This window comes from Mus musculus, chromosome 9 (assembly GCF_000001635.26).
Source record: "Mus musculus strain C57BL/6J chromosome 9, GRCm38.p6 C57BL/6J".
In the NCBI taxonomy this organism is placed as follows: Eukaryota; Metazoa; Chordata; class Mammalia; order Rodentia; family Muridae; genus Mus; species Mus musculus.
This window is the reverse complement of record NC_000075.6, coordinates 54,756,277-54,778,250: the sequence shown is the minus strand read 5'-3', so window position 1 is coordinate 54,778,250 and position 21,974 is coordinate 54,756,277. Positions and strand designations below refer to the sequence as shown.

Below are 21,974 nucleotides of genomic sequence, written 5' to 3'. Positions count from 1 at the left end.
ACATTTCCTGAATCTGGTTTTTCTGTTTTGTGTCCCAGCCTCAGTTCCAGTGAGGACATCTGTTCTCGAAGATTTGAGTCTCAGAAAATATTGGCTCTTCAGTCAGTGACCCAGGGGATTTTAGGCCAACCATTTTCCCAGCTCCATAGGGTGCAGGGATGTGTAAGCTGCCATTCCTAGATGCAGAACTGTACAACCTATTGACAGAAACCTAGAAGATGTGGAGTGACAGCATAGGACCACACCAGAACACAGGCATAAGGCGGGCTCTCAGCATGAGTCCAGTGTGGAGGCCAATAGGAAAAGCTTCCACTTCCACGAGGTGGAGAAGGACAGGCAAAGACAGTGCCCTAAGGCACTGGGGAGCGTTAGAGATTTTCATGTAAAGCTAAAAGGGTCTAAACTCCAAACTACTCCATAAGTTTAAGGCCCATACCCACCTGCCAACAATGCCAAGTATCACTGTTCTTTAATTTTGTTTTGTTTTGTTTTGTTTGTTTTGTTTTGTTTTGTTTTGTTTTGTTTTGTTTGAGACAAGGTTTCCCTCTGTTGCCCTGGCTGTCCTGGAACTCACTCTGTAGACCAGGCTGGCCTCAAATTTAGAGATCCGCCTGCCTCTGCCTCCCAAGTGCTGGTATCTAAGGTGTGCACCACCACCAGCAGCCAATGTTCTTTTTAAAAAGATTTATTTCTATTTTATGTGTATGAGAGTTCACCTGTGTGTATGTACATATATATACCACAAGCATTCTTGGTGTTCAGGGAGGCCAGAAATGGACCTTGGGCCCTGTGGAATTGGAGTTACAGATTATTTGAGCTGCCATGTGGGTGCTGGGAACTGAACTAGAATCGTCTTACAAGAGATGGCTGAACCGCTGAGCCATCTCTCCAGCACTATCATTCATTGTTCCTTCACAGAAAGCAAGAAGTCAAGGCTCAAAGTAGTTCAACACTTTACCCAGGGATTTTTTAGCCAACTGAGTGGTACCAACCACTCTTCATACCCACCCACTTCTACCCCTTACCTGCTGAACAGTCTCCAATCTGGTTAGAGGTGGGGTCATATGACTAATATCTGCTTATCTGCTGTATGCTACTTATCCATTGGTTGCGACTGGCTCACGGGTGGTCCCTTGACCTAAGCCAGTTGCATAAGGAAATCAAGTGGTGGCCGAAGTGGCTTGACAGAGAAGCTTCCCAAGGCTGTGGGTTTGGATCCTTGTACGCTCCATTCTTGTGGCTCTTCTTTGCTGAGAGCCTCTGCACTGTTCACGAGCTGAGGAGCCAGTACTTTCCCTTAGCAAAAGCCAACCACTTTATGGCTATAGCTCATGTAATGTGTAATCATCATTCAGATCAGGCGTGTTCACCATGGTGGCCATAGACCGCTTACTCATGTAAAGTGTACAATTCAGTGGTTTTTTTAGTGTATGGAATTACGCAACCATGACTGCGTTGGTTTTAAAGCAAGTTTATCACCCCAAGAAGAAACTAGACCTGTCACTTCCCTCTTCTCCCAAGCAGCTCCAGTCTAGGCAACCGCCATGGACTTTGCCCCTTCAGGGGCTTGCCTCATTCAGACATTTCGGTTTACATGGAATCCTACAGTACTGGTCTGCTGTGAGCTGTCTCTTCCGCTTAGCAGTCTGTGTTCTCTGTTCATCCATGTCAGAGCAGAACAGCTTCTTTATGCTGCGGTCGGCTGTGGCTGGGTTTGTAGCACTTGCCAATTGAAAGTGTGCCCGGAATTTGAAGCCAACTCCGATGAAAGACACGTTCTGCTAGTTAATCAACTAGAAGTGAAGTCAAATTATGGAGGGATTTGGCTGCTACACTAAAGAGTCTGACCTTCCTGCTACAGACCCCGGAGGTTGCTGAGAAAGATAGAGGCAAGTTTAGAACATCATGTTTAATGATATTATTCTCATGACAGTGATATTTTTATTTAGATTAAAATATCTTGCTGGGAAGTGGCGGCACATGCCTTTAATCCCAGCACTTTGGAGGCAGAGGCAGGCGGATTTCTGAGTTCGAGGCCAGTCTGGTCTACAGAGTGAGTTCCAGGACAGACAGGGCTACACAGAGAAACCCTGTCTAAAACAAAACAAAACAAAACAAAACAAAACCAAACCAAAAACCAAAACCAAACAAACAAACAAAAAACAACCAAAAAAAAAAAAACCACCCAACAACAAAATCTTGTGGGTGGGTTCAGTGGGTAATGGTGCTTGCTGTGCAATCTATGGAACCCATCCATGTAAGGGTGGAGAGAACCAACTTCTGAAATTCCTCAGACCACCACACAGCGTTCATGCTTCCCCCAGTATTGATAAATCTTAAAACAAGATTTAATCTTGTGTCTTGTAGTAGCCCCCAGAGGCTTGCATGATTGAATGCGGGGTGGGACTTTTTAGGAGGACTGCCACTCCTCATCTGACTCTACCTCCTATTCACTGTTTGAGATGTGAGCTCTCAGCTGTTCCTGTCACCACACTGTTGCTCTGCCATCATGAACTCTAACCCTCTGGAAACAAAAACCCAGTTAAATGCTTTAGTTTATAAGTAGCCTTCCTTGGTCATGATGTTTTATCGTAACCAAAGAAAAGTAACTAATACACATAAATAGTATATGTCATATGCACACTTACACCATCTGTCACAGTTTCAAAGAAAAGAAAAGAAAAGAAAAGAAAAGAAAAGAAAAGAAAAGAAAAGAAAAGAAAAGGAAGGAAAGGAAAAGAAACCTGGGGTTTTATTTCCTTAAAAGAGGAGACTGGGGAAATATGGCATCTCTGGGCCTACATCTCTATAGGATATACATAATGAGAGGTAGACATTCCATAATAGAATGAGAAACACTGTATCTTTATCTAAAAAATGTAAACCAATTATATATGGGGAAACCAATACTATTCAAGAGCTCTACAGCAGGTGCTCTGTGTGATCTACTGCTCTTACCTCATCTTGTCACCTAAAATGTCCCTACCCATGCCTGCTGGTTGTGAAGCCAATGAGGGCTGTAGCCTCCTTCACTCTGACTTACTCTTGATTCCCTGTGAAGCCTCATCTGCAAGAAGCACTCGCTCCATGTGACATGTGGCATTTATAAAAGACCACGATGGAAACAGCCTGACTCCCAGAGTGAGGAATAGGTGGCCATTTCAACTTTCCTGTAGCCAGTCCAGCCCTTATGGAGCAAATCCAGATGTGTAGAAGACAGAGAAGCAGCAGGAACTCAGGGAGAGGAAGATACCAGAACACACGAGGCCTTGCTTGGCCCTTTCATGTTGGCTACGCGCAGCTAGTACCTACTGGGTAGAGTTGTCATAATATTCAAACATACAAGTCTCTAGTGTGGCCAGCTCCCCTCCTCTCAGGGGAGTTTGTTTCCTATCCATTGCATATCAATCTGGGACCTCTCCATGTTCAAGGGTCTCCCTATCTGTTCTACTTTGTACCTTAGGGCAGAGGGCACAGATTGCCTGTAATCTCTGGTCCCGGGTGCACTGGAGTAGAGCAGGAAGGAAAGTTGCTTGTATGAGGGACTTTCGGAGGTTCTGGGCGTAAACATGGGCACATCCGGACTCCAGAGACAACATGTAGCCCAGCATTAGGCTTCCTCCTGATTCTGACCCAGATTGAGCCCGATCTGACACATCAACACCTGATGGCATTGAGACCGAAGGGAACAGTGTTTTAGGGAAAGCCATGGATGGCATCACAAGAGTGGGCTCAGGATGGGCACAGGTGTAGTACTAATATCTTTGGATGGGCATGAATATCGTTGGAGAAGCAAAGCCTCCTAGGAACAAGGTGGAGCTTTGGGCTGGGAGGTGTGAGGATTCCTGAACATGTGTCCCATTCACTCTTGGATGGGACCTTAGGTGTCTACCTCAGCACAGTAAGAATGGTTGAGGATCTTCTGGCCTTTTCCAGGCCCCAGCACTCTGACCCAGCCTTGCTGAGAGCCCAGGTAAGTGAACTCAGGGATAAGAATGGGGTTTGGCGGAGACAAGGGGTACAGACAAGGAAGCTGCCAAGCCAGCAGCCATCCTGGAGGGGTGTGGGTCCAGGGAAGTCAGATTCACTTAGTCGTCTCTCTTTTTTAAAGATTGCCTTATGTATCTGTCCCACGCTGGCCTCCAAACTTGGTGTGCACTCCTTCTCAGTACTGGTATTCCCGGCATTTCCCACTGAGCCCAGTTTATACTACACTGGGGATCAAACCCAGGGCTTCACACATGCTAGGCAAACACTCTACCAACTGAGCTGCTTCCCAGCCCCAGCTTTTAGGATGAAACTTACCCATTTTCAGAAGTAAATATTGGCAAGTGTGAAAGCTACTGTCTGTGCTTGCTTGCTGAGATCACCGTCTGCCGAGCTGTGGCCCGGAAGGAGTATCTTTAATAGGATCCCCTCCGTGGCCCTGATCACTGCTCCTCCACATTCTCGTTGCATTGCATAATGGAAAAAATGAATAGTACTGATTGAAGAGAGATCAGGGTTCTTCTCCATGTTCAAACCCAAGTTTTCGACTGTACTGTCCCAGGGTCTGTCTATGTAATCCTGGTTGTCCTGGAACTCACTACATACACCAGATGGGCTTCAAACTCACAGAGATCCTCCTGCATGCACCCTCAGAGTATGTCAATTAAAGGCACTTATCACCACCACCATGCCTGGCTTTTTTTTTTTTTTTAAACAATAACAGTGTTCTTCATATCCCCATTGCTCCTGCAGGGCCCCTCCCTCGGGCTGCAACTCTCAAAGGTGTGTTGACCTCTCCTTCCCTCTGACTTTATTTAGGCTTAGGAATCTCTGTCCAGGGCTGGAGAGATGGCTCAGCCGTTGAAGGCTGGGCTCACAACCAAAAATATAGGAATCTCTGTCCGTTGGCACATATAAGCAGTCCCTTTCTTATGTGCTCTCCTCAATAAAGTGTTTTTTATTGTGCTGCCCATTTTCCTCCTAGGAGTCATCATTCATGACTAATTCAGCTTGTGCCTGCTGATGGATACTCTGTGCATTATGGCTAGGCCAACGGGCCAAAGAGGAAAAACTCTATACAGGCCAATACAGCCCTTCTTTGACTCCCACGCTGAAACAGAAGCAGCCACCTCTCAAAGAAAGAGCCCGGAGATGCAGCCAACCAGTTTAATGACTGGTACAATCATGCAAATGCCAAACCAAGGGTACACAAGGCAACAAGAGCCTGAGGGGAGGACACTACAACAATGTCATGGGGAAAATGGGGTTGCCTAATATTCATGGGGGAGAGGTGTGTGGAGTAAAGACCCACTGGCAGTGTGGGGCCACGGCATACTCCTCAGGGGAACTCGCATCCGGTCATGAAGCAGGAACAAGCTGGCCACCTTTACTCCCGGACATAAATTCTTGTGCACACCACATCATCGGCGCCAAATGTCTGCCCAGAAAAGAAAAGGAAAACCAATCAAGACAGATGCCTGTGCAAAAATGTTTAAAGCATTTCCCCAACAAGATGAGTGACTGCCCTGTTAACGCTTCATATCAGACGTTAACTCTGGAGCTGTGTGCTCACGCTAAGTGCTCAGGGCACGGGACAGGCATTCTGCCCTATGCTCCCTCTCAGCAGAGAATTAACTAGGGCATAGAATTCTGTTATACACGGTCCTCCTTTGCTTCCAGAACCTATGACTGCTGGCCTAAGACACGTGAATTTCTGGCTTTAGTTTTGAAGTGAGACTGAAGGGAGATGAATGTCATGTTGGATATTTCTGAAGGGGCTTCTGTGTCCTTTCAAGTGGCTGCAAGAGAATGAAGGGCTTGGGTGGCTGCAGCCAGCTAGATTGTGCTGTGGAGATAAGACAGAACTGCATTCTGGGAGGCAGCCATCTAGCCCGGGAGACAACAGCCTGATGTGAGGATAGCCCTCTATACACATGGGTTTTATACCTTCACAGTCAACCAAGCACAGATTAAAAATAGTCACTTAAAACCTGCACATATCCTAAACATGTATAACTGCTTTTTATGTTACAATTCCTTAGACAATATAGTATAGCGTATTTCATGGCACTTATATGGTATTGGGTATTATAAGTAAACCAGGAATTACTGTAAACTTGGAATGAGGCAGGAGGCTGTATGTAGGCCAAATGCTACACCATTTTATACAAGCAACTTGAGCATTTGAGCAGTTTGGTCTCTGCAGGGTTCCTGTAACCCCCACGGATGTGGAGGTATAGCTATAATACTCATCATCTCTAAACTAAAACATTAGTCCCAGATGCAAGAACAGAACACCGACCTTCTGACATCACTCTGCAGCCACAGCGGGGCAAGTCTCTCCCTCTCTTGGTCTGCTCAGGATTGAGGGGAAGGGCGACTTTGAACAAGTTGATTCTGAGGGCTCTTTCCAGCTAAGATTCTATGGCTCTTTGTTGGCTAGGGGGAGACTATCAATCCTTCCACAGATGGGAAGGGAAACTTTTCTTCTGGTGCTTGAAATGGTGGCACCTGTATCAGTAAGATGTCTCAATTTCCCCCAAATACAAATGACTCACAGGCCTGCTCTCCTGGGACTCTCACAGTCAGAACAGGGAAAGCAATGCCTACGTGCAACAAACAAACAAACAAACAAACAAACAAACAAACAAACAAACGGACCAAAAAGGCTGGGAAGATGGTTCAGCAGTTAAGAGTACTGGCTGCCCTTTCAGATCAGGGTTTGCGTCCCGGCACCTACGTGGCAGCTCACAGGTATCTGTAACTCCAGTTCCAGAGGATACAACACCCTTCACAGGAACTGTCACACACACTGTAAAAGACTTACAACATGCAGGCAAAACACCCATACATAAAAAATAAAAGTTAAACAAACAAAAAACAAAGACAAAACCTCCCCATGTTGACAGCCTGGATATGGGTATATTTGTATGTTTATGGGTTGAAAGGCCTGCATCTTTCCGATTCCCCAAAAGGCTAGAAAATTCAAGAGAAGCTAAAACTATTGTGCTGAGGGTTTAATTACATCAAGTTTTTTTTTTATATTAAAAAAAAAACCTATTTATCTTGCTATGTTGGGTCTATTTATTTGCTATGTTGGGAATAGAATCCAGGGGTCTTGCCTGAACTAGACAAATGCCCTATCAGCCCCATTGTTTGATTTTAATCAATATAAGAATGGGATGTGTTTTGGATCCTTACCCTTGGAGTCCTTAGGGACCAGATGCTCTTGGGATATTTGCTAAGGAATCGCATGCTCCTAAGCATTTCCTGCATACAGTGGTTATTAGGGACTTCCGACAAGATGGGCAGTGTTAAGGGCTTTGTGTCTACCATCTTTCCCATTAGTGAGGAGTGCAGATATTCTACGTCCTGGGCACGTGTTGGGGATTGGGATGGAGTAGATTTCCCTTCATAAATCTATGTTTTAGATGTTTTGCCCTAAGAGCCATGCTGATTTCCCAGAGTTCCTTGAGTTTTTGGCCACATAGCTCTCTGGAGTTTACTTGGGAGAAAAAAAAATAGCTTTGTGACATGGGAAGAAAATCCCCACACTTCTAACTCCAATTGAAAAGCCCTTTCAGCCTCCCATTGGATAAATTTATGCTCGCTTGGAGGTTCCAGAAAGAAACTCCGTAGAGTATTCCCCAGCAGTGTGAGGGAGTATACTCGGTTTTCAAAGGGAGATGATTTACAGCCCATGGCAATTTAGTGCTGGCTCTGGGGACACTTATTTCAACTAAACTAAAGTTACTTACCTCTCCTTACATGAAGATTACATCTCCCAACGTTTCAGATTTATTAACGATAATAACCCTTGAAACAAAAGCCCACATTTCACATCCCAAATGCCAAGAATTAATGCTCCCTCGGAGGCTTGTATATATGCTCGCTGAGCCAGGGACAGATGCCTGGGAGGAACTGCCAAGTGGGGGTAGCAAGGGACAAAATGTGGCGGAGCCCTTCACTGACTCCAGCCTGTGACTCCAGCTCCTCTGTATCCCAGCGGTGACCAAAATCCCACTTTTTCAGTGTAAACTGAAATCCTGCTTAACTCTTAGCTAGAGTCAAGAACTTGACCATCACGTCTCCATTCCTTGCCACCTCTGGTTCCCGACAAAATGCATGTGCCCACCTCCCTAGATTTCCAAGTCTCAGCCTCAGATTGCTCTCTGAGTCCATGAGGTAGCCCCGCGGCTGGAAACATTAGCCAGGTTGCAAATTAAGCCAGCCCTTTGTCCATGAAAGAAGAGCTAGTTAAATCATCCTAGGAAAGGGCAAGAGGCAAGGAAGGGGGAGAGATCAAACAGCCTCAGAGTAACAGACAGCTCAATTTAGGGGCTTCTTGCAGGCTAAACGTGTAATTTTAGGGCTGAAAGGAATCTCGGAGGCTGCAGCTCAATCTCTCCGTTAATAGGGGCTTTACACGGAGCTTGGGAAGAACAGAGAGGGTCCATGCCACGGTTACCCGGGGTGTCTCTCCTCAGCAAACTTCTCAGGCTTCAGAAACTCTAGGTAATGGGGTCAGGGAGCCTCACAGGGGTGAGGTTAACAGAACGACTAATGGAGAACAAAGGATATAAGTTCCTGGGCACCCATAAGGGCCTGTTCTTTTTCTAGCCTGGGGTGGGAGACATCAATCAGTTCAGAACCACAGGGGACATAAGTAGGGGTTATTTTATCAGTCAGATACCCCCCTTTCCTCTGAATAAAACTGGGGAAGGTGTGAATAAGTTAAACCCTTTGGGGTTTTGTTGTTCTGTTTTTTTGTTTGTTTGTTTGTTTTGTGTTTGTTTGTTTTGAGATAGGGTCTTGTTCTGTAGCTCCCATTGGCCTGGCACTCCTGACTTTTCCTGCCTTAGCCTTCAGACTGTTGCATTACAGGAGTGAGTTACAGGAATGGGGCAGACGACATAAAGGCTTTTAACGTGCCCTCACCAGGTACGTTTTGCTGTGGGTATTTAAAATGTTTGCTCTAGGCTAGGTATGGACACATGCCTTTGATTTCAGTGCTAGAGAGGCAGAGACAGGCAGATCTCTGAGTTGGAGACCAGCATGGTTTACAGAGTGGGTTCCAGGACAGCCAGGGATACACAGAGAAACCCTGTCTCAAAAATTACAAAACAAAACAAAACAAAACAAAAAAACCCCAGAAGAAACAAAGACAAACAAAAAAGGTTTCCATGCCCAATGCTTTTCCACATTGCTCACCTTTCTGGCCCCAAAGAGCCCACCTTTCTACACCAGTACGTCCAGACATTTCCAAAATGTCCTTGCCTGGCTCCTGGTGGCCAGCAGAATTTTAAGATGGGAGTAAAAAATATTCTGTCCGGCTCTGATATGACAAAATTTTATGAAACTATCCTAGCAAAATGGATCATGGTTTGGGGGGGGGTACAGGGGAAATCTCATTTTGTATGAGTTGAGGGGGTTTCACAGAGTCACAGCATTCCAAGCCACGCCAGAGAGGAGACTGGGTGTCTCCTGCCACTGGGCTTGGCATAGAACAGTCTGGACAAAGGTCTGGTAGTCAAATCAATCTCAGATATGACCCTGCCCACTCAGGTAACCCTCCCACCTTCACCTGCCAACCATTTAACAATGGCTTCCTCTGGTTGAAACTGTCCACGGGAGCTTTCTGCTCACATTTTAACCTGTGGCAAATGACTTTCTCAACCAGTGAGTACAAGGACAGCACCTGCCTGGCCCGCCTCTGAGGGTCACCGTGGGAACCCTGGGATTGCCTCAGAGCCAAGGGGCCCTTACCAGGATTAGCTCATCGTTGGCCAGCTCTCGGGTCCAGTAAGTTTTAGGGCCATCCCCCTCAAGAAGTGTCTGTGTGCAGTGAATCTTGTTCTCATTCTCCCACGTGGGTAAACTCTGCAGGCGAGAAAACCATTAGTGATATTAATTACAGTCTCGGCAGCGGGAGAGGAGGAACACAAAGAACACCGGAGAATAATCACTAAACAGAAAAGCAACACATGGTCTCTGACGGCAGGGCATGGCATCTTCTCTGCTGAGCCACACAGAGAACAATTCAGAGTGCTGGTCATGGATTTATGGGGCATAGGTATACCTTCTAGCACACAGACACAGGCACGCTGGAGCAGCAAAGCCTTAGGCATGTATGCTTTGCATCTCCAGGAATAAAATTCAGAGCACACAATGATTCACTTCTATCAACACCGTGAACCTCTCCAAACAATTTGGACTTCAGGTAGAATCATAGAATGTTACAACCGTTGAGACGGTACGTTTGCATTGGCTCTGGTGGCCTGCAGACGAGAAGGTGGGCCCATGGCCAGTTTCTGGACTAACACCTTCCTTTCTCCAGAATTCCTCATCAGAATAGCACACAGCCTGCTCTAGTAAATCGGGGTGTCTGTCTCTGTGGATAAAGATGTTCCCACTTTCCGGTTACATCTTTCTAGAAACTTTTTTTTTTTTTTTTTTTTTTTAAATCAAGCCAAGGTGAAGTCTCTTCAAGGGGTTGGAGGTGACCAGGCAAAAGGGAGTGTCCCGATAGCTTTCCCAGTGTCTGCCCACAGCACAGTAAGATACAGCTGGGCTGGGTGGCGCTGAATGTACGCATAATCACTTTTTAACTAACACATGGGACTCCTTCATTAGACAGGGAGTGGGGGAAGGGATGGGAATTTTTAAGCCCCACTCTCTCCAGGGTGTTACATGATTCTTTTGTTGTTCTTAAATCAGAATTGCCCTCTCTGGCAGTCGACAGGGTTAGATGGCTCCAAATTGAGCCCTGCCTCTGGTCAAGCCAACTTCTCCAGTAGACACCCTTCCTTCTCCACTCTATTCTTTTTTTTTTTTTTTTTCTTTTTCCCTCCTCTGATGCTGACGATGGAACCCAGGGCCCACCACATGCTAGGTACATGCTAAGCACATGTTCCACCACTGGGCTGTGTGCCAGCCATGTCCTTTTCACTGGTTGTTATTTTGGTTTTGTTGTTGTTGTTGTTGTTTTTCAAACAATGTGGTGACTTGAACCTCAGGTTTCACTGGCTTCAAGCAGGGATCAAATTTGATGGGCAAAGATTGTCTTATGAGTGAGCCTGTAACTAGGGCTGTGTCTCTCTGTCCTTCCAAACAGAGTCACAATTGGATCAGACAGGTATGGGCTAAGGAAAGAGAAAAGAAATAATTTTGCATTCTTTAGAATATTGTTACATTACAAAAACCAAAATTTTCCACTCTTTGGGTATGGCTGTCTTTGAGCTCACAGAGATCTGTCTGTCTCTGCTTTGGAGTGCTGGGATTAAGGGACTGTGCCACAATATTTGGCTTCACTTGTAAATATGTTAGAACATTGGGAAAGCTGGCGATGTTGACTCTGTGAAGCTGGATATGAAGACTCTGATTCAACTAGCGAGCTCTTGGAGGACAGAGGAGAATTCAGGCAACTCGGACCCGGCCTGGGCTATAGAGTGAGATCCTGTCTCAAACAACCAACCAAACAAGACAACAAAATGCACAAAACAACAACCACAAAACCCATGACAGAGAAAGGGGACATTTTTAAAAAATGAGATAGCACGGCAAGTGTTACAGATACTCAGTCTTTGGGTCATGTCTCAGGAGAACAAAACTAAACTAAACAAAAACAAAAACAAAACAAAACAAGCAAACAACAAAACTCTTCTCTTGGTTGTTAGATATAGTGGTGGATGCCGGTAATCCTAGAACTCCAGCGGATTATGATGGAGTATTCGGAGATCACCAGGTTTACGTGGAAACTGCAGGCTACCCTAGTCAGGGCTGCATAGCAAGCCCCAATTTCTCATAAATCAATCTCTCTCTCTCTCTCTCTCTCTCTCTCTCTCTCTCTCTCTCTCTCCCTTTCTCTCCTCTCTCTCCCTCCCTCCCTCTCTCTCCCCTTCTCTCCTCTCTCCTCTCCCTCCCACCTCCCTCCTCTCTCTCTCCCTCCTTCTCTTCCCTCCCCTCTCTCCCTACCCACCTCTTTCTGTCTGTTCTAAGTCCTTGAGGACTTAGAAAGGACATTTAGTACATTGTCTGAACTAGAACATGCGTTGCTTCTTTTACTTTTGGAAGAATCTCACCATTCCCTTAAAGACCTCGGTTGAACACGGAAGGGCAGGAAGAGGTGATGGGTGCGGGGTCCGGGGTGTGTGTGCATGCGCGCGCGCGCGCGCGCGGCGGGGACGGAGGGGGGGGGGATCCGGGCTGTGCAACTGGATCCGAATCCTTGCCCTACAGTCCAAGGACCCAGGGGGCGGGATGCTAAATCAGCCACTTCACCTATGACAGGTAAGTAGGCAGCTGCGCAGAACAGGAGGCAGCAGCGGTCCCAGGAACCTCTCTACCTATGCAGCCAGAGCTAGCGCTGAAGGCGCCGCTAGCGAGGCACTAACCAGGACCACACACCCACCCAGAGTTCAAAGCGCGCGCGCGCGCCTTTTGGCGCCCGGGTGATAGATAGTATGAGGGGAACCTCGGGTAGGGCTTTCTCCTGAGCCCAGGACCATCAGGTCACACAAACTTCCCGTGACACACCCTGCAGCGGGTCAAGGGTTTTAATGGGGGGGTACCCGGGAAGGAGGTGCGGTCTCTGGAGCCTCACCCTGCATTTGCGTCCGTCCACTGTCTCCTCCTCGAAGCCCTCTCCGACCTTGAAGTTGATCTCCGTGGTGCGCACAGTAGTGGATGTCTTGATGTAGAACTGATCCCCGTCTTGGCGGATCTCCACGTGCGGCTTAGACGCAGCCGCCACGGCCACCTTCCTCAGCATGGCGTTCACACCTGCGCAAGGAAGCATAGATTCGGGTCTCTGGTCCTCACCCACTGGTCTCCCCCAGACCTGTTTGGCACTTCCCAAATCCTCTGGCTTTAGACGGGGCTCTTAAATTAGTCCCACTTGTCTCTTTCCTCCCTTGGGTTTTAGAGAAGAAAACCCGAGGCTTAAAGTCGGCAAGCGGCTTTCCTGAGTTACCCAGGGCTTTCATGGCAAGATCTGGTCTTTTAAAAGCCCCAGTTTAAAGTCCCTGCTCTTCACTGTGATCTAGCACGAGATAAAGATGGGACCGTCGAGAAAGGCGCCAAATGTCCAGCAAACGTTAGTTGAACTCCCTGGGGCTGGAGCCCGCTCTCCTCTGCGACCTGGGTTTGGGGGGTGGGGGAACCTCAAAGGAAACAGAGATTCATCACTCCGTTGACTCCCTCCTGCCTGAACCTACCCAGGCCACCCTCTCTGGGACCCGGGCGCCTCGCAGCTGCTTCTAACAGACCGGACATACTCTCTGTACCAGCTTACCCAACGCCTTGAGGAGCTCGTCGAAATTCTCGCTGCTGCGCATCTTCCAGGTACCGGCGAAGTTGGGCATGGTGGCAGTGGTGTTGGCTGTAGCGGCGGCGCGAAGGCAGGGGCAGGCACCCACCTCTGCTGCGGAGCGGTCGCACGCTGCGTTGCAGAGAGACTGGCGTTCTGCGCCCAGCCGCAAGCGCCTTGAGTCGCTAGGGTAGCGCCCCCCCCCTTCTGGGGCCCCGCCCTCAAGTCCCGCCCCTGCCCTGCGTGCACGAGGGGCGGGGGGTGGCCCACGAGGGGTGAGCCCGACTCCCCGCCCTAAGGCGCCCCTCACCATTCCTCATCTTCTCAGCCACTAGTGATGCAACTTGGAACTTGCTCTCCCCTGGTGCCTCCTCCACCACGCCGCCCACATTCTGTTTTAAACTGGGTGGTAGGAGAGGGTTTAATGAAGCTAGGTCGGCCTGGAGGAGATACATGAGGCTAGCTAGGTAGTGGGGATTCAGGGGAACGCGACATTCTTTCTCTACTTTTGCCTATGTTTGAAAATATCTGTTAGTAGTAAGGCCATAGGCATGGAAGCCACTTTCTTTCCACCCATACTTTCTGGCTGCCACTAGCCGGTCGAATTTGCTCTGTTCGGCTTTTCAGTTAGCATATGGAGGACCAATTAGAGTGGCGGGAAAGGCCCAGCCCCTACCCTTGCTTATCCCGGGCATGGAGGCACGGAGGTACCAAGGCAGGTTCAAACGGGTGCTGGAAACCAAGCCTCTCATGCAGGTTTTCTGCTTAAGTTAGAAGGGAGCCCAGACCAACACCGTCCCTTTGTTGTTGCCTAAGGGACGGAACAAGCAAAATGCAGGGAAATGCGGCAGCTTATTTTGTAAAATTGCGGGTTTGAGCTCTGCAGTCCTACTGGGAAGGCCTAGCAAGAAAGCCTAGCTCCTGCCTTTGCTCTAACAGATCTGAAAATCAACGCCAGAGCCCAGAGTCTCCACTAAGGAGTGTACACACAGGTCCCTGTGCCTTACCAGCTTTCAGACCTCAACATTTCCTTGCAGCCTCTTTCCACTGTTTCACCATTGCTACACCTCAGCCAAACTGCCCAATTCAGGATCTTAGAACCTGCCACGGGTGGCTCCATATCAGCCGTTGACCATGCTGCTCGAGGTCCCCAAAGGTCACTTTTCCTTCATGGGCTGAAAAAAAAAAAAGCTTGCCCACTCCTCATGACACAGGTGTTGTAAAATTCTGTTTAGGTCCTAAGCAGATTACTTTCCTCGGAATTGACAGGATTCCTTCTGGTCCAGTCTTCCCTGTGAAAATAGGCCATTTAGAGCTCAGCGATCAAAGTTGATCAATGCACCCTCATTTCCTCAGGCTCAGCCAGGTGGGGCTCAGAAGTGAATCGATTCTCAAAAGATGCAGATGTTCTGAAGCCTAGAGGTGATTGTGGGGTGAGGATTCCCCGAGGACCTGGGGTTGGTTCATGCTGAATGCTGCTAACAGAAGAGGGCCTCTGTACTTCTAGAAGGGACTGCAATTGGTCTTCTGCCCAGGGGCCCTGAGAAGCCATCTAAGACAGATGAAGACAAGAGAGTGGAGAGGGGCCATCATGGGCTGGGAAAGGGTGTGTGGGGACAACAACTTCTTACATGTGCCATCTGTGCCCACATGGGGCCGTATGCTTAGAAGAAGTTGGTAACTGAATTGGAAAACAGAAAGCAGCTCTGGTGTGGACATCTTGAAGTATTTCATGTATTTACTTTCATGTCTTTATGTATTATGTGTGGTATGTGCAGGTGCACATGTCTGAGGTCTCTACCCACTCTTCACCATACTCTTGGAGACAGGTTCTCACTGAATCATCAACTGAGCAAGACTGTTTGGCCAGCAAGCCCCGATGCTGGCCGATTGATCCCACGTCCACCTCCCCGGTGCATGCCTGTATTTTCATGTGGTTGCTTGGGATCAGAACGCAGGTCTTCGTATTTGGACACTTTCTCATCGGAGCTTCTCCCAAGCCCTCCGTCTTGAAATGTTTAATCTTTGAAAAGATTATATACCTGTATATACCTTGTGCTCTGGGATCTACAAGCTAGGTATCCTGTCTCTACAGCAATGGGGCCAAAGGAGGGGTGTCATGAAGCTAATTCAGGCCTCCACCTCCATTTGATACTTCTGGCTAGCAAGGTGTTACCCATCAAAGTTGGGGTTAGGAGCTGGAGGCTAAGGGAGCTGGAAAAGCAGAGTTTATAGCCCAGGGAAAACCAGTGAAGATGGCTCCTTGGATAAGGCAGAACAGCAGTAGGCAGGTTTTACAGCAAAGATACCACATGGACTGAAGGGAAAGGAGAGAATGGGAAGTCGGAGGGATTCATGGTTAAGAGCAGGGGAGATGGCTCTGTTGGTAAAGCGCTTAAAGCGCAGACATGCCAGCGGAGTTCAGATCTCCAGCACACAGGTAAACAGCCAGGTGTGGTGGGGAGGTGGATTGCTGGCGCTCAGCGGCCAGTCTAGCTGTGTGTCCGGTGTCTCCAGGTTCCCTTGAGTCATAAAACAAGATAGAGAGCGATTGAAGAAATTACTTAACATCAGTCTCTAGCTTCCATGTGCCTGTGCACCCATGTGCAAACATACATGAATATATACATACAAACACACCACTCACAGCAAAACCAAAATGAGAGAGAGGGAGAAGCAGGAGGAGTCATTAGGAGCCAGGTTGGCATTGCCTAGGCATAAAGCCTAGGGTCCAGGTGGGAAGCAGGCTGTCATTGGGACTCTGGCTACCAGGAAACTCCAAAACCAAGAGGGCCACAAAGACATTTCACCATGCCTCCTCTGTGGAGCCATACTCAGGATCCAGAGAAAGACCTCTGCTGAGTAGGGGAGACCCAGCTCTTGGGTCCCCTACATCCTCTGAGCCTGCATCCCCACTCCCTTTCTCCTGCTTCTTTGCCTTCTTGCTTGTGAACCTTTGCCAAGGCCTGTCTGGAACAGGAACTGGGTGCAGCTCCAAGGACAGAGGATCCAGGCAGGGCCTGTTGCTGAGGGCTCCCTGTTCTACTGAGGAGAAACTAGAACCAGTGCTTACCACATGGGCTGACGGTGCCTGCTGGTGCGTGGTCTAGCCTGGGTTGAACCTGAAGAACAGGCCTGAAAGGGATGGGAGTGTACATTGTCTGATTATGTAGAACTACATGTTTTTCAGTGTGGCTGAACTACATAACTGGAAAGGGGTGAGGCAGGTGGCCTAAGAAGCAGGCAGAAAAACCTTTCACCAAGGACAAAGGGCCACAAATGTCCTCTCCTCTCCCCAAAGGACATGATGGGTGATCTGTAAAGAATGGGGAACAGGTTGGAGGATGGCAAAGCCTTAGAAGGGCCCCTTTGTGAGGACTAAAAGTGATTCCATACAAAGAACGAATCCAGGGTGAGAGGCCAGAGAAAAAGGACGGGTCTGGTGCAGGGAGAATTCTGGAATTTTGGGTTTTTTTTTTTATGCAGAAATATTACAAGAATGTGCTCTCGTTTTAATCCCAGGTGTAGGGATGTGGGGTTGCTTCCTGTCCACAGCAGCTGACTATGATTTGCCTCACGCTCTAGCAGAAGGTGGCTTTGTCAGCTGCAGATAATTTCTGTGATTGTGTGATGTTTGGAATCATGGAAACTTTTCAGAGGGTACATAAATGTGAGGGCCCTGAAAGGTGGGGCTGGGGGTGGTTGTTGGTTGGTTGTTTGGGGAGGTTGGTTGCGGTTTGTTAATAGCCATGGTCAAAGAAGAAACAGAAGGAGAGAAATTAGACTCAGGGATTTTCCTAATTCCTCTCTCCCCTCTATCCTTGTTTCTCTCTTATCTAGTGTTAAGGGATGAACCCAGTGGAATAAAGAGTAGGAAAAAGAAGAACCCACAAAGCAGCAAAGACCAGCTATTGTCTGATGTGGGATAAAGGGATGGGGCCGTATGGACCACCATGTTTGGATCTGAGGCTTTAAAGCAGACTCTGAAAGGCTCTGGGAGACCTGGTGACAGGGACTTGGAATTCCAAATCAATTCTAGTGACATGATCTGGGAACTTGGCAATAGTAAAGATAGGGTCATACCTTGGTCCCTAACTGTTCAATCCCTAACTGGAAGATTTGATTGGCATAGTCAGGGCGACAAAGGTCACTACTTGTCTGAACATATAGCTGTCCAAATATCAATTAATTCTGTCTGTGGAATACTAGAACTTTCCAGAGAGCCCTGTGAGTATGGTGGGCTTGAATTAAGGATCCTATTATTGTTTTGGCTAGAAAATCTGATCTTGGAGAAAAATCTTCATGGAGGTAAAAAACAAACAAACAACAACAACAACAAAACCCAACCAACCAGTCAAACAAGCAAACAAACAAACAAAAACCCCACCAACCTTTTAGAATATAAGATTTGTGAGTAGATTTACCTATTTACCAACCATTTTTGGAGAGAGTACCATGTGCCAGGCATGAAACTGAGGGTCAGAGGTAAACCTACCTGTGAAAGGTCAGGGAGAAGTAACGTATTACAAGAACTCTCTGGTAGGGCAGACAGCAGTGTCAAGATGAGATTTGGGACAATGTAGTCAGGCTGCAAAGGGACTGGAGGGGGGCACTGTGGAAGTTTGAGATAGTCTTGAATCTGATGACAAGCACGAACTTTCCAGAGAATGTGACACTACACTGAGACTGGGCTCTGAAGGCAAGCAGCCAAAGGAAGTCTTTCTGGGCAGCAGAGGTAAGGGGCCATTCCTGAGGACCTAGGATCCCAGGTCCCCTCATGCTCCACACAAGGGATCTCCCCAGGACTGGAGTACCTGGGGATGTGTGTACATCTCCTGTGTGGCTCTTGGGGGTGGGTGGGCACTCTGGAACTCAGGCCTGCAACCTCTCTCCAACACCTCTTTGTTCCTTGGCTGGCCCCTTTGCTGACTCCCTTGCCAGCCTCTCCCTGGGCCACTGACCTGCATCTCTGCAGGGACATTTCTGTTGAGCTTTGCTATTCTTACTTGGAGGCACGCCAGGCCCCCTGCAACCCCCCTCACTTCCCTATCCCCTGCCCTCAATGAACTCCCAACCGCTGTCCTGACCCTCGCCTTCGGGCAGACCCAATTCATGCTGAAAGAATGGGGGTCAGAGTTCAGTCCCCGAAAGCTGGGGGCTCTGGAGCAGCCCCAGGAGGACTCTTCAAGGCAGCTCTCCGTAGTTGGGGGTTGGGGTCACTGTGCCCTGCCTGGATGATCTGAGAGTCAGCAAAGAGGACAAAGAGCCAGATTCCAAGAAAGAATGGCATGCAGGCTGCAGCACACTCTGCTTGGGTTGGAGGAAGGGAGAGAGTGCTGGGCTGGGAGTCTTGGGGCAGGCAGCATCAGGAGGCAGCATCCGGGGACCATGGCATCTGCTGGTAGACTAGTCGCCACAAGCAGCACTAATCGAGCTGTTACTTCATGCCAGGCACCACAGCAAACGCTTCCCGAGAACTCGCTCTTTTGTCCAAGGAGACTGCAGACAAGGAAAGCAAGGCTCCAACTGTGACATGCTGAGCCCAAGACCCCTCGGCTAAGAGACAAAGCTAGAAGGGGAGCTGGAGGGTGACAGGGAGCTGGCCCCGGATTCATGCTAGGTTACTGCACGGGGTTGGGTGGTCCTGAAGCCCAGGTGCCTGTTCTCAGGTCACACAGTGGAGCAGGGATGACCTTTATCTCTTCTCTGTCATCCATGATCTCAGAATCATGGGAGATTTCTGGCCAGCTAATGCTAATGAGACCAACTCTACTTGGGGCCAAAAGAGAGTTTGGTATTTCTCTTTCCACTGGGCCTTGTAGTTTGAAGACATTATCAACCATGGGAACCTCCACTTCTTCTAGAAGAAGAACAGTAGTACCTACCTATCTGTCATGCTGCTTAGGAAGTGACTTAACTGATAAATGTGTAGACAGGTGGCTGTCATCAGCCACTGTGATCCATGCCACTCACATTCTTGGCCTGTCCTCCAGTGGAGATGGGAGCCATGGATTCTTCTTCGAGTCGTTTCATTGATTCATCAAATGTTTTCCCTCTAGATGCACTCTGGTCCAAGCCTGCAATCCTCAGGAATTTGATACACTCATTTTATACATCAAGAAACTGAGGACTGAGGGAAATAGACTCACTCAAGGTCACAGAGGAGTAATAGACAGAACCAGGGTTTGGATGTGTGGTAGTCTTGGTGCAGGGCTCATAGGTGAGTCTGGGTCCAGTACCTATCATGCAGGAATAGAGAGGAAGGTAGAGCAGCAAGCTACAGAGAGAGCACAGGCCAGTAGGTGCATTGTGGGAGGAGGAGAGCTAGGAGACAACCTGCAGGCCAGCAAGGAGGAGCCTGGGGAAGCCACCGCCCCTGCTGGAGGGGCATGGCCGCCTCGGGGAGGGCCAGCCACCCAGGTAAAGACATGACATTGCAAGGATATTGCATGATCTCCACACAGGGTTTCTTTAAAACAGCATACACTGATGGTGTCAAGATGTTAGATTTCAGGGACTGGCAGACAGCTCACATGTAGAGTGCCTGTCTTTCATGCGCAAGGTCTTGGGTTCAGTGTTCAGCATTGCAAAATAAATCCTATTTCAACTCAGACTTCCAACTTCTCTTGGAAATGTGTCAAATGATCTGGGGACTTGGGGCTGGTCTCCTAGCTAATAACTTCTGATAGATTAAATTCTGCCCTTGGGTGTATATATTGTTGTCTGTACTAAGGCCCTAGTTCTACAGAATGTGTGCTTAACTTAGAGACAGGCTCTTTACCGAGGTGTGCAAAATCAGATGAGGTCCTCACCATGGGTCCTAGTGGAAGACACTGTTGGCATCCTTATGTCATGGGGAAATTGGGGTCTAGGGAGATGGCTCAGTTGAAAAAGCGCTTGCTGTGTAAGTGTGAGACCCGAGTTCAGACCTCCAGCACCCACATTAAAACAACAACGAGGCTGGGCATGGTGGCACATGCCTTTAGTCCCAGCACTTGGGAGGCAGAGGCAGGTGAATTTCTGAGTCCGAGGCCAGCCTGGTCTACAGAGTGAGTTCCAGGACAGCCAGGGCTACACAGAGAAACCTTGTCTTGAAAAACCAACAAAACAAAACAACCAACAATGAGAATGGTATATGATGCCACATGTAATCCCAGGGCTTGGGAGTTGAAGACAGATGGGAGGTGTGTTCTTAGGTCTTATTTTCTGACCAGCCTAGCTGAATTGGTACTTTCCAAGTTCACTGTCTCAATAAAATAAAATATTAAATAAAAAGGTAACCTAACACACGCATACACACACACACACACACACACACACACACACACACACGAATGCACCTGTACACTCATGCATATACCGAGAGAGGGAAAGGGAGAAGGAGAGAGAAGGAAGGGAAAAGGAGAAATTTGAACACAGAGACAGAAAGGGAAAAAACCATCACAAACAGAAATGGAGAAAATAGCTATCCACAAGCCATGTGGAGAGCCTAGCAACAGCCTAGCAATAGGTCCAGCTCAGAAGGAGCCAGTCCTGACTCTACCTTATATCAGTCTTCAGCATCCAGAAACTTAAATGTAAGCCACTCAGGTCATGGTATTTCTTCTTACAGCCCTCGCAATCAATACTCAACTCTTAGCAAGCCAAATCTGGATGCCAGTCAAAAAAAAAAAAAACAAAAAAACAAAAAAAACAACAACAACAACCCTCTCTAGACCCCCTTTCCACCCCACCAAGCTCTCCTGGTCCCTTCCTGCAGCTGCTGCCCCCACTGAGCAATGGAGGTTGAGACTGCCTTCTCCAGTACAACTGCCCCCCTGTGAGGCAGGAAGTCTGAGGGCTTAGCAAAGCCTGACTCACTGGAGCTGCAGAATGGATGAGAAGAATCCAAGTCTCCTTGGTTGATGGGCTAGCAGCAGGCCTGCCATGTTGGTGACGTTTGAATTGTCTACTGTGCAAGAAAGAGCAGAGACCCTTCAGTCTGAACTGGATGGATTCCTGATGGCCTGCACGCTGTGGGCGATAGCCAGATGGCATCAACACCACCTGAGAACATCTTAGAAACACAGAATCACAGGTCCTAGACTGAGCTGCTGTGTGAGAATTCTCATGTGTTCCCAAGTGTGCTGGCTAGTTTTGTGTCAACTTGACACAGGCTGGGGTTATCACAGAGACAGGAGCTTCAGTTGAGGAAATGCCTCCAAGAGATACAACTCTAAGGCATTTTCTCAATTAGTGATCAAGGGGGAAAGGCCCCTTGTGGGTGGGACCATCTCTGGGCTGGTAGTCTTGGCTCTATAAGAGAGCAGGCTGAGCAAGCCAGGGGAAGCAAGCCAGCAAGGAACATCCCTCCATGGCCTCTGCATCAGCTCCTGCTTCCTGACCTGCTTGACTTCCAGTCCTGACTTCCTTTGGTGATGAACAGCAGCATGGAAGTGTAAGCCAAATAAACCCTTTCCTCCCCAATTTGCTTCTTGGTCATGATGTTTGTGCAGGAATAGAAACCCTGACTAAGACACCAACGATACCTGGATCACATTCAAGTAACCTCATGGCTACACTATAGAATTGTACAGGGTTAACAATACCTAAGTGCCTCCCCCAGAAACTATCCTGAAGTGATTCTAGGGTTTGACTTAGACACCAGATTCTGAAATGCTTTTCAGTGATTGTGATACCC

General features: G+C 48.1%; 1 protein-coding gene across 2 annotated transcripts; it reads right to left on the bottom strand.

The window, feature by feature from the left end:
* Positions 1-5,140: 5,140 nt before the first annotated feature.
* Crabp1 (cellular retinoic acid binding protein I) lies at positions 5,141-13,503 on the bottom strand. Of its 2 annotated transcripts, NM_013496.3 has the most exons (4): positions 13,280-13,503; positions 12,590-12,768; positions 9,754-9,867; positions 5,141-5,425 (listed from the first exon to the last, which is right to left on the bottom strand). In NM_013496.3, the coding sequence occupies exons 1-4, from the start codon at positions 13,347-13,349 to the stop codon at positions 5,375-5,377; spliced, it is 414 nt and encodes a 137-aa protein (NP_038524.1). In that variant the 5' UTR covers positions 13,350-13,503; the 3' UTR covers positions 5,141-5,374. The 2 variants fall into 2 exon arrangements, with proteins under 2 accessions (NP_038524.1, NP_001271436.1); NM_001284507.1 differs by lacking the exon at positions 9,754-9,867.
* Positions 13,504-21,974: the final 8,471 nt, after the last annotated feature.